Raw genomic sequence first — 11,354 nt, forward strand, 5'->3', positions numbered from 1 at the left:
CTCCTTTCCTGGAAACTTCCAGATCATCTTGACCATGATCGCTCAACCTACTGTGCCCCGGTGGCAGGCAGGGCTGAGCACTCCTTCCTACTGCTCAATTCTCCTAGGCCACGCAGCAAGCCAGAGCCTGTCTCCAGGGGCCCCAGCAGGGCCTGCAGCTCCAAAGCTGCCCCCTGCCACCAAGGGATGAGTAAGGGGAAAATGGAGGAAGGGAATGTCATTCCAGGGTCAAGGCAAAAACACACAAAGGCCAATGCTTCTCATTTTAACCAACATGTCAACAAGGCCCAGTTGCCATTATTCACAGAGAAATGGTTGTTTCCCCAGTTGTGTCGGCCAGAAGGTTGCCTGCTGCCTTCCTGTCCCATACAAGCTCAATGGTCCGAGGTCCCTTCTCATCCTCTGACCTGACACTTTGCTTAAAGGTGGAATGGCACATCTGAGAGTGAACCCAAGACAGAGGTGAGTACAATGGCATGTCCTTACTACAAGGCAGGTCTGGGCAGACAGCCTTGGGAGGGCATGCAGAAAGCCGAACGAAGGGCTTGGGAATCAGGCAACCACTCAGTTCTGGACCTGGCTCTGCCACAGTCTGGCTGTGTGGCCTTGGGCCAGTCACTTCTTCTGGACGTTAGTCTTACTCAAACATATCAGGTGATGTGTGAGATTCTATGCTGTTAGGATGATTCAGTGAATAGTCACACCTGGATATACCTATTCCTGAGCAAACCTACAGAACACCATCTAGACACACATACAAACTGTAGACACAACCTTCCACACCTGAACACACACACCCTAGTTTCTGCCACACTTGTCAAAACCCGGACATATCTGTGCCCACACTTAGAACCCCTGTCTGTCCCCAGGCTCTCTTCCCAGCACTCCTGAAGAGAAACAAGACTGAGCGGCAAAGAGAAGTCCCAGCTGGCTGATGTACGGAGGCCAGGGCTGAAGCCAGGCTCTGACACTACTTGCGAAGGATGGAGAGACCAAGGGGGCCCAAACTGGGCCTCTGCCTCTCTTAAGGGAAGGCTCTACTTGCCCTCCCACTGCTCGCCTGGGCTCAGCATTACTAATGGGTGCAGGGAGAAGGCAGGCCTTGTCCTCACCCAGTCTCCATTCTGATAGGTGAAACCAAACTGGCATTCATGTCACTCGGGGCTGTTGGTTGTGGTGGAAAGAGCATTAGACCTTGGGACAGAAGATCTAGTTTCCAATCTTGCTGCTCCACCTACCAGCTGTTTAACCTCTCTGGGCCTTAGTTTCCACATCTGTAAAATGAAGGCGACACTACCAAGCCTGTGAGGAGTAAACAAGAGGATGGATGTCAGTGCCACCAACGGTGGGACGGGAGCTCATTCTTTAAAGGCACTTCAGAAACTGTCCAAGTGTTTGGGGTTTGGGGTTTTTTTGTTTGTTTGTTTGTTTGTTTGTTTTTTAATGAAAGATTTTTTTTTCTTTTACTGTACTAATGCTAATTACTGTCCTAACAACCAGTCCCTTCTACCTCTGCGGCCCTCAATTCTAAGATTCAAACATAGGGTCGGGGGGAGGCAAGCCCGGGCTCTCAGCCCAGCGGCTTCCAATTGCCTGGTTCCAGCCGCTGAGCAGTCAGTTTGCACTTCAGGGGAGAAAAGCCCCACATGACACGAATCCCTGAGCCCTCCGGCGGCCTCCCCGCCCCCCAAAGCACGTCCGGGGCCTGGAAAATCCCCTGCCGCGCTGAACAAACAATGTGAACAGTTGGGGCCCGAGCAGCTGCTGGGTATGTCAGCAGCCTGGGCTCTGGCGGGCAGGACGGCAGCCAGAGAGGCCGGCGGCTGGCTGCGGAGCCCAGAGGAGGCTCCGATTCCCTTCCTGAATATTCATGAATCAGCAGATGTCTGGCTTCCCCACCTCTGAGGAGCCCAGCGCCCAACAAGGTAGCACAGGGAAACCAACAGGGATGTAGATGTACAGAGAACCAGGGGTCCCCCTCGGAGAGGACCCTGGTGGTGGAAATGTCCTGGAAGCTTGAGATTCCTCACTGTATGTAAGTGGGGAAACTGAGGACCAGAAAGGGGTGGGGGGGGTCTCCTCTCTCCGGGAGGCAGTGTGGGGAAACCATCCTTTGATCTTCTGGGGATGAATCCAGCACTGATGAGAAAGTTGCTCTAGAGTAAGAAAGAGGGTTCTCTCTGCCTCAGTGCCCAGCCCAACTTCTGTGCCCAGGACATGCCCTCCTCCCCGCCCCGCCTCCCCCGCCCCCCAGGCTCAGCTCCAGTGCCAGCCCTCTGTGAGGCCGTCCCTGCCTGTCCACTCTCCCCTCCCAGGAAGCTTTATGTGTTTCCTATCACATAGCCATCCTTCCTCTTGCCTAGACGGACAATAGGGTGTGGGCGGTGGGGGGACAAGCCTTGGTCTGAAGTCAGGGTCCTCCTGGGGCATTTGCTATATGGCCTTGGGCCTGCAACTTTTCCTCTTTCGGCCTCAGTTTCCTCAGCCTGAAAAGGAGAAGTCTCCACTATTCTCATTTTCGCCAAAATTCTCCTAGCAGCAGAGGGGAACGTAGGCAGGAGGCTTGCTGATGCCCCAAATGTTTTGGTTTTTAAACCTTTGGCACATTTTGCATTCTGCTCCATTACATAGCAATGTTTCCTTTAACGTAAACGTGGTTCCTACACCACCAGATCTTTTCATAAAAGTGATGCTCTGAGGAGTGGACCTTGCTTGTCCAGTGGCTTCCTGGCCACCCCTTTCCTGCCACCCCTGGCCCACTGCCATGGCTGACCCCCAAAGCCCTTCCCACAAGCAGTTCTCAGCTGTCCCTCTCAGGACTGGGGACACGGTGGACTCTGGCTGCCCACCAGCTTTCTGCCTCGATGGGGACAATTCCTTCTCCTCAGACTCCTTGGTGAGACCCTGTCAGAGACACAGAGCTTCTATGCTTGGGAGCCCTGAGGCCATCTCTCAATCTTTTCCTAACAGATTATTTTACCCACTTACAGGATAAATTAGATTTTATGAGGCCAATTAGAACCCAGACAGAGAGGAGATTTGCGGCTGAGCCCCAGGGCCCGCTCAATGCTGTTTCATGGGTTTAGTGGGGCCTGGTGTGAGCTGGGGTCCCATTTTCCAGTAAACTCTGAGGAAAGGAGAAGTGGGGTGGGGGAGGGGAACCAAGCCCAGATGTCTCGTTCATTAAGACAACAACTTGCTACAGACATCAATGCCTTGTCACTTCTGAATTTCAGAGCCCAATAGATTTACAACTTGTTTTCAGGGTACAGGCAGTTCTCCATGACCCCCATCACCACTCTCTTTCCCTAGGAGACCCAAGTCAGTGTCTTCCAGAAACTCCTCCCCCCACCCCCCACCTTGGCCACCTCCCTTACCACATGCTGATCCCCTCCTACCAACAGCTGGAAGGAGAGCTTGGGACAGTTGCCTAGGACACAGGAAAGGCTGTACAGTTCCCTTCATCCGTGCTCCGGAGAGGCCCAGCCTCAGTGGACTTGACAGCAAAGCCACACTCAGCTCCTGCCTACCTCCTGATCCCTGCGTGCCTCTGTCCCCACCGGACCAAACCACTTTCAGCTCTCTGAGAGCTCACTGCTGTTCCATATGTTGTTCCTGCTGCTCCCTCTCCCCACAGTAGCTATGCCATCCCAGGGTCTGATTGAGTTGCTTCTTCTTTTTCTGTCCCATAGGACCCAGGGCACCTTGGCCACTGCAGTTATTACTTGAGGTTTTACACTTTCTTTTCTCCCCTATCAGGCAACAAACTCAGCATCATGTCCTGGTCAGCTTTCTAAATCTCTAGTCCCAGAAACAGTGCCTGGTATACAGTAGGTGCTCAATAAATATTCCTTGAACACATAAGTAGACACGTGGAGACACAGCCCCTTATGCTTTTCCAAGCCTCAATTTCCTTATCTGTAAAAATTATAGGAACTCCCTTAAGGGCTGGACGTGTTGGAATAATACAGGTAGAAACTGCCTATCTGGCACCTAGCAGACACTTGACGAAATGCTTTAAAAGCACAGAGACAGAACAGCAAACTCACACTGAAAAAAAACTCTGTAATTACACATTACCAGGACTAGGAAGCTCACTACCTCACCTATTCTCCTGCCGTATGGCTCATATGATTCAAAATAGCTTTCTTTTGTGCCCACCTTTCTCTCCCTGTATGCTCTGATCACTAGCTGGAACTTTGTCCTCCAAACTATGTGACAAGGTAATGAGCCTCTTATCGAACCATCCAGAAGTCTTAGCTCTGCACCAGCTCACACGCTCAGGTCTGCATCTGAAAGAAAGCTTACTGAGCTCTGCTTCTCTGACCTCGGTGACCCGAAAGCCCCTCAAATCCAGAGGGCGCAGCCTCAGCAGTGAGTAACTAACAGCCCACCTAGCCCAGAATACAAGGATTCTATTTCTCTGCATGTCAGGGCCAGAACATTATCTCTTGGATTTTCCTCCCAACTCCAGCTCCTAGCACCCTCCTCCCACCAGGCTAGAGCTAGCGTTCTCCTCCATCAAAGCTGCTCTTACTCCTCCTCCCCTCTCCTCATCCTCCAGGGAGCTGGGAGCCCCCCCAAGCCCACCTGGCAATGACATCTGTTCTGCATCTGGAATTCTGTGTCAAGTCTGGTTGCTGTACCTCAGAAACCGTGGAGGCCGAACAGAAGGTAGCGGGTGGGGAAGAGCGGAGAAGGGTGAATTCCAGAGCCCAGACTCAGACACACCAACTGAAGGAGGCCAAACCCAAAGCTGGTAACTTCTCATGTGAGGGGGAGGGGTGCAGAGAGACCGAACTTAGGTATTTGTGTACCAAATCCAGGGAAGGTGTGGCTCCAGGAGACAAGAGACTGGTTCCAGTCCCAGCTCAGTCCCTAGCCATGCAACTTTGGGATGTCACTCAGTTTTCTCATCTGGAAAATGGGTTCATGCTAAAATTTTTTCTAGGGAGTTGGGTGGGGGATGGGCTAAGTAGGTGATGGGCATTAAGGAGACACTTGCGATGAGCACTGGGTATTGTATATAAAGTGATGAATCTCTAAATTCTACATCTGTAACCAATTTTACCACATACATTAAGTAAGTAGAACTTAAATAAAAACTTAAAATTAAAAAAAATTATTTCTAAGTTCCCTTCAGTGCTGACATTGGATGACACTCTAATTGTGAGAGAGCTTAACTTGAAATAGGTACCTTTAGGAGTAAAGAAAGGAACTGGTAATTTACACACAACACATGATGAATTGGGCCATGAAACTACCTAAAAGTCAGATAACTTCTGGACAAAATTCACTGTTAAGAGAAACTTGTTTGACCTGGTTCCTAACCTGGGGATGGAATCAGAGGGCCACACCAACTGAGGTGGGCCTCTGAGTCTCTGGGCCGAGAAAGAGATGGGGGTGAGGGGACTTTCCTGGTGAGGAGAAAGCAGCTGTCATGTTCTGTGAGCCTTCCTATAACAGACCTCTGGCACCGCCCCCCCAATTCTGATTCAGTGGAGGGGAGAGCCCCACATCTTGCACTGATAAAAACCAGCACTCAGCAGGGGCGCCCGGGTGGCTCAGTGGGTTAAGCCTCTGCCTTTGGCTCAGGTCATGATCTCAGGGTCCTGGGACTGAGCCCCACATAGGGCTCTCTGCTCAGCAGGGAGCCTGCTTCCCTCTCTCTCTCTGCCTGCCTCTCTGCCTATTTGTGATCTCTTTCTCTGTCAAATAAATAAAAAATCTTAAAAAAAAAAAAAAGCACTCAGCATTCTACCACTACCCCCAAACAGGAGTCCCATTCCTATATATCTCCCCAGTTCCCAGTCCCTGGCTGGAAGAGTGTTGGGGGACACCAGCCCTGTATTCTGCCAAGTTCAGGTTGCTGAAGTGTCTATTATTCTGGACCTCCCCCTCCCTGCCCGCCTGCAAACTCAGTCTATCCTCAGATCCTACTGATTCTACTTCCTAAATACCTCTAGAAGCCAGCTACCCTGGCCACACCAACTGCCATGACGCTTGTTGCCACCATCCTCTCTTCTGGAATACTACAACAGCCTCCCAGGAAGCTGGAGCTTCCTGCCTCCAGCCCTGCCCAACGGATTCTCCACACTGGCTGCAGTGAGCTGATGCAAAGCTGATCTTAAAACTTGACAAGGGGGGCGCCTGGGTGGCTCAGTGGGTTTGGCCTCTGCCTTGGGCTGGGGTCATGGTCTCGGAGTCCTGGGATCAAGCCCCGTGTTGGGCTCTCTGCTAGGCGGGGAGTCTGCTTCCCTCTCTCTCTCTCTGCCTGCCTCTTTGCCTACTTATGATCTCTCTCTGTCAAAAAAATAAATAAAATCTTAAAAACAAACAAACAAACTTGCCAAGGGCTCACAGTGGTGGCAGCGGGGAGCTTTCAGGCAGAAACCTTGGTGGGGCTTATCAGGCCTTTCAGAAGCCCCTTCACCCTTCACTCTTGACACTCTATGGGCCCTGTCCTATCCAGCTCAAACCTCCCCCACTCTCACCCTGTGCTCTAAACTCCAGCCAGAGTTAGCTGCGTTCACTGGTCTAAATGAAGTCACCTTGGAGCGCCTATACATGTGGTTCACATAGCTCTCCTACAGGGCTAGCTGACCCTCTGCACTGAGCTCAATTATTCATCACTTTCTAAAGATGCCTTTCCTGACCTTTCCAAACCCTCTGTCAGTCTCCCCCGCACCACACTGCAAGCTCTGCGTTAGGGACAAGGTCTGCCTCCTTATTTACTATATTCCAGGCACCAGGCACATGCTAAGTCAAAAAGGGTGCTCAGTAAATATTTGTTGAATGAATGAATGAATGAGTGACCTTGGTCCAGATCAGGATGGCTAGTCAGAACGCTATAGGACTGTCTCCAGGCCTGTTAAGCTTTGCACACTCAACGGGTTTGGGAGACTGAGGGCGAGTAGCCTAGTTGCTTTAGCCATGCCCACTGCTGCCCAGGGAGCCCCAGCTCGTGGCCCTGCCCCTGCCTTGTGCCCTCAAGAGCAGGGAGAGGCCAGGTCTCAGAGACAAACTGAGTCCCCTGCAGGAGGCCCCACCGGTATACTATAATGATAGGGAGTAGTTCTCAGCCCTCATCCCACTAGGCTGGGTGACTCTGAGCCCATTCCAGGAGCTCCGGGAAGAGCGTTAAGAGCGTAGGCACAACTATTCCTTAATCCCCTGGGCTCCTGGGGGGCTGAGGCCTCTCCCTCACTTCCCCGCCCCCTTCACCTGACAACCCCTAGACTCGAGCCAGGACTGGAGAGGGGCGTGTCTTTGTCCAGAGAAAAGGGGTCCGAGCATTTCCCGGCACTTTCCCACCCGCTGTTTGGGTTTCCTGGAGATGGGCCTGGGCCGGCCAGACGGAGGCTCCTTCCCCTCTCCGCCGTCCTTGCCTCCCTCCCACGTGGCCTGGCTGAGTCTCTCTGGAAAGCCGCAGCAGCTGGAGAGAAATCCCCCTCCCCACCCCCACCTCCAAGTCCCTCCCCGACTCGCCCCGGACACATCCTCAGCTCCCCCCTCGGCAGGGAAGGCAAGAACTAGGCGAACAAAGCGGGCAGCCCATCCCCCTCCCCAGCCCTGCCACCTACCTTCCCCAAGGGCCGTCCCCTAAACGCACACAGCACGGAAAGCGAGAGAGCTGGAGTGGAAGAAGGAGCCCTAGACACAGAGCACTGGGATTCCGTCACCCCAGTCCCAGCCCTTTCTCCAGAGTGGATAACTCTCTTACCCCCACTCCAACCCCGCACGGAGGTGGGGGGCTGGAAGGAGGCCTTGCTGACCTGGGCAACGCTTTCCTGACCTGTCCCTGGTGGGTGGGGCAGGAGTGACACGCGTCCCACCCCGAGAGCGAGTGTTGGACAAGTCCACGAAAGCAACTGGTTTCCTGCCCCCCCTCCCCCAGCCCGCTCCGAGCCACGGGTTGGGGGAGCGACACTAACCACCCAACCCCCTGCCCCAACCAGCCCCAGGGACCACACCCACTGGGCAAAGTTGAGTGTTTTATCACCTCTACCCCCAGTCAATCCTGAATCGCCTGCCCTATCCCCCCCAACCACGGGCAAGGACACTCCCCAAAAGCCAAGGCCAAATATTAGCTCAGACCCATAAACACAATTACACACGATCTCGACACAAATGGAGGTGCTGACACACACCCCCCCACACCCCTCCTCTTTCACGCACTCAACCCAGGAACACGCGCGGGCAAGACAGAGCCCGCCCGGTGCAAGCCACCAACCCCGCAGCCACGGCCCCGCGATGCCACGCCGCGACCGTGACACGCACTGCGGACACATACGCCCGCAGAAGCCCCCCGTCCCCACCCTCCGAGAGCGCGCGCACACACACTCACACTCCAGACTCCGCAAACCAAGGACACACACCCCCTGCGGCCAAGTCCGCGCCGCAGCCGCCGCCTCCCCCCACCCCCGGCCGCAGCTCGCAGACCCCCAAGCGCAGGCATCACGGGGACTGGCCGCCCTCGCCCGGCGGCCCCGCACTCGCTCGGGACCCGGGACGCACGCCAGCCCCGTAGCCCGGCGCAGCCCCGGGGCGCGGGCGCACCGACACGCCGCAGCCGCTCCCGCCACTGCCGCGGCGCCCGCCCTTACCGCGCGCGGCCAACAGGCAGAAGGTCAGCGCCACGAGCCCACCGCCGTGGCCGGCGTCCCCCCGCGCCATGGGGCCCGGCTCGGGCCGCCGCCGCAGCCGCCGCCGCCGCCTCCCCGCGCCACGGCCGCCGCCGCCGGGGGAGGGCGCGCCGGGCGTCAGTGGCCCGGGGAGGCGCGGCGCCGCGGGCGGGGGCGCGGCCTCGGGGGCCCGGGCCCGAGCGGGGGCCGGCGCGGGGGCCGGGGCTGCCGCCGCCTCGCCCGCCCCTCCATCGCCATCTTGGGCGAGCAGCCGGGGCGGGGGCGCCCAGTGAGTGCGGCCACCGGGCCCGCCAGGGACCCCGGGCCCGCGCACCGTGACCCCGCGCGGCGCGGGGCTCTGCTCCGCCGGGGTCTGCGCCCCGGTGCCTCGCCCTCTCCGGGTCGCCTTGGGCCTCAGCTGGGCCGCTTGTTTATGGGTCTGTTTGTCCCTTGGACTCCCTGCCTCTGGGTCTCTTTCTGCCTCTCTCTATCCTTTTCATCTCCCCGTCCTGCTTCAGGGTCTCCTCCATCTCGGTTCCATGCTCAGGGGAGGCAGAGTCAAGGTCTCTGTCCCGCGGGCCCATCTTGCCATTTGAGCCCAGTCCGTTATAGCCCAAATCCTGGCCTGAATCCTCGTTACTGCACAGGCTGCTCCAGGAGACGCACTGAGGACAGGACAGTATCCTCCTCACCCTCATTTCCATTGCCATTCCGGGCTGGAAACTTCTTTTGGGTTCCTCCTCTTCCTCTTGGAATAATCAAGCCGGCAAGAGGATGCTCTGCCCCAAGCACTACCACATTTAGACCTCTCTACAACCCTGGGAGGAACAAGGAAGGTTTGATTGCTCCCATTTACACACGGGGAAACTGAGGATGGAGGAGGTGAAGTGACTTGCCCAAGGACATGAGGCTAGGGAGCAGTAAATCTAGGATCAGAACCCTACATCTGGAAACCCGGGTTTTCAGACTCAGAAGGTCATTTCCCACTCATTCTTCAATGTGATGCCTTCCCTGCACTGGCCAGACTGGTTGCCTCAATATCCCACACATTATTCTTGTTCTAAAACTGGGGACTCAATCATCAGGCTAGGATAGGGAGACCAGCTCAGATTAAATGACCTATTTAAGGTCCTTTCCAAGACCAAGATGCCATGATTTGTCATTCCTTAGGTCTCCAGTGTTCCCATGACTTAGAGCCATTTTGGCTCTGTACCTGGTAGGTGCCTTACTCATTTATTGCTAGTTACCCTTAATAATGACCCATACTTTGCAGATCTGGCATATATTCATTTATTGTCTGGCCTATCGACAGCATTTGACTTAGGTGAGTACTCCCACTTGCTTCTCTTAGTGATCTCAGCTGGTCAACAAGGCCTGAAGTAACAACAACTTTAAAAAAGAAAAAATTCTTAACGGGGCGCCTGGGTGGCTCAATGGGTTAAAGCCTCTGCCTTCGGCTTAGGTCATGATCTCAGGGTCCTGGGATTGAGCCCAGCATTGGGCTCTCTGCTCGGCAGGGAGCCTGCTTCCCTTCCCCTCTCTCTGCCTGCCTCTCTGCCTACTTGTGATCTGTGTCTGTGATCTGTGTCTGTATATATATATATATATATATATATATATATATATATATATAAAACCTTTTAAAAAAAATTCTTAGCTTATTAATTCTCCCATGAAAAATCGGCACCATCACCGTAGATAAAGTTACTGCAGCATCTTTACTCCTTCTGTGGTCCAATCTCCGGCTCATTTCTTGCCAGCACCAACATTGGCTTTTCCAGTCCCCCTGACTTTCTGCATACTATTCTTGCATTCCTTTTGCGTGTTCTTGAGGTCTTTCTCTTGGCATACAGGCCATGTCTTGCAAGCCACGGTTTGGGTTCGTGTTCCTTTGCATAATCGGGGAATCATAAATCACACCAAAGCTAGTTGTCTTGCCACCACCAAAATGGGCTCTGAGTCCAAATACAGAGATGATGTCTGGTGTGGTCTTATATGGTTTGGCTAGTTTTCCCCGAATTTCTACCTTTCCAGAGCGAAGAACATTAATGACCATTTGTTTCTGCTAAAGTAGTCTATTGGTCATGAACTTCCTAGTCCAGATAATTATTGTTGCTCATGATGGTGGTGGAGCTTCAAGCAGCCAGGGAGGAAAAGAGCAAAAATTGACATCTTTATGCTAAAGATGCCCAAACATATACCTTCAGCCTGGACCCCTGAAATCCCAGACTTCTATATCTCAACACCTGCTCAGTATTTCGATCAGCTGTCTACTAGGCATCTCGATTTAACATGTCCAAAACAGAGCCTTGCTCTTCCCTGCTAAATTTGCACCTCCCAGCGTCTCCCTGTCTCTGGTCCCAGCAGCTCCACCCTTCCTGCTACCATCTGATCCAAGTACCATCACCTCTCACCTGGGTTATTGCAGGAGTCCCCTCGAAAGTCTCTTTTTCTCTGTCCTTGTGCCCTTCAGTCTTTTCACAATACAGCACGCGTTAGCTGTCCTGTTAAAATGTGCACAAGATTATGTCATGTATCTGAACAAACCCCACCAGTACCTTCCATCTCAGAGCAAAAGCCAATGTCTTTCTTAAAAAAATTTTTATTTATTTATTTATTTTAGAGAGAGAGCATGTGTATGAGAGAGAGCATGAGAAGGCGGAGGGATGGAGGGAGAAGCAGGGAGAGAATCTCCAGCAGACCCTCTGCTGAGTGACACGAGGGGCGTGA

At 53.9% G+C, this 11,354-nt stretch overlaps 1 protein-coding gene across 2 annotated transcripts in view; it reads right to left on the minus strand.

Annotated features, from left to right (window-relative positions):
- Window positions 1-8,733, minus strand: part of IGDCC4 (immunoglobulin superfamily DCC subclass member 4) — a gene marked incomplete at its 3' end in the record, with an annotated part of 37,143 nt that extends 28,410 nt beyond the window's left edge. For both annotated transcript variants that reach the window (XM_080808839.1, XM_080808838.1), the window contains exon 1: window positions 8,607-8,733. In XM_080808839.1, the coding sequence (XP_080664965.1) occupies window positions 8,607-8,676 (70 nt within the window). In that variant the 5' untranslated portion in view covers window positions 8,677-8,733. The remainder of the gene's footprint in view (window positions 1-8,606) is intronic.
- Window positions 8,734-11,354: the final 2,621 nt, after the last annotated feature.

Source organism: Martes martes (genome assembly GCF_963455335.1).
Source record: "Martes martes genome assembly, chromosome: 7".
Classification (NCBI taxonomy): Eukaryota; Metazoa; Chordata; class Mammalia; order Carnivora; family Mustelidae; genus Martes; species Martes martes.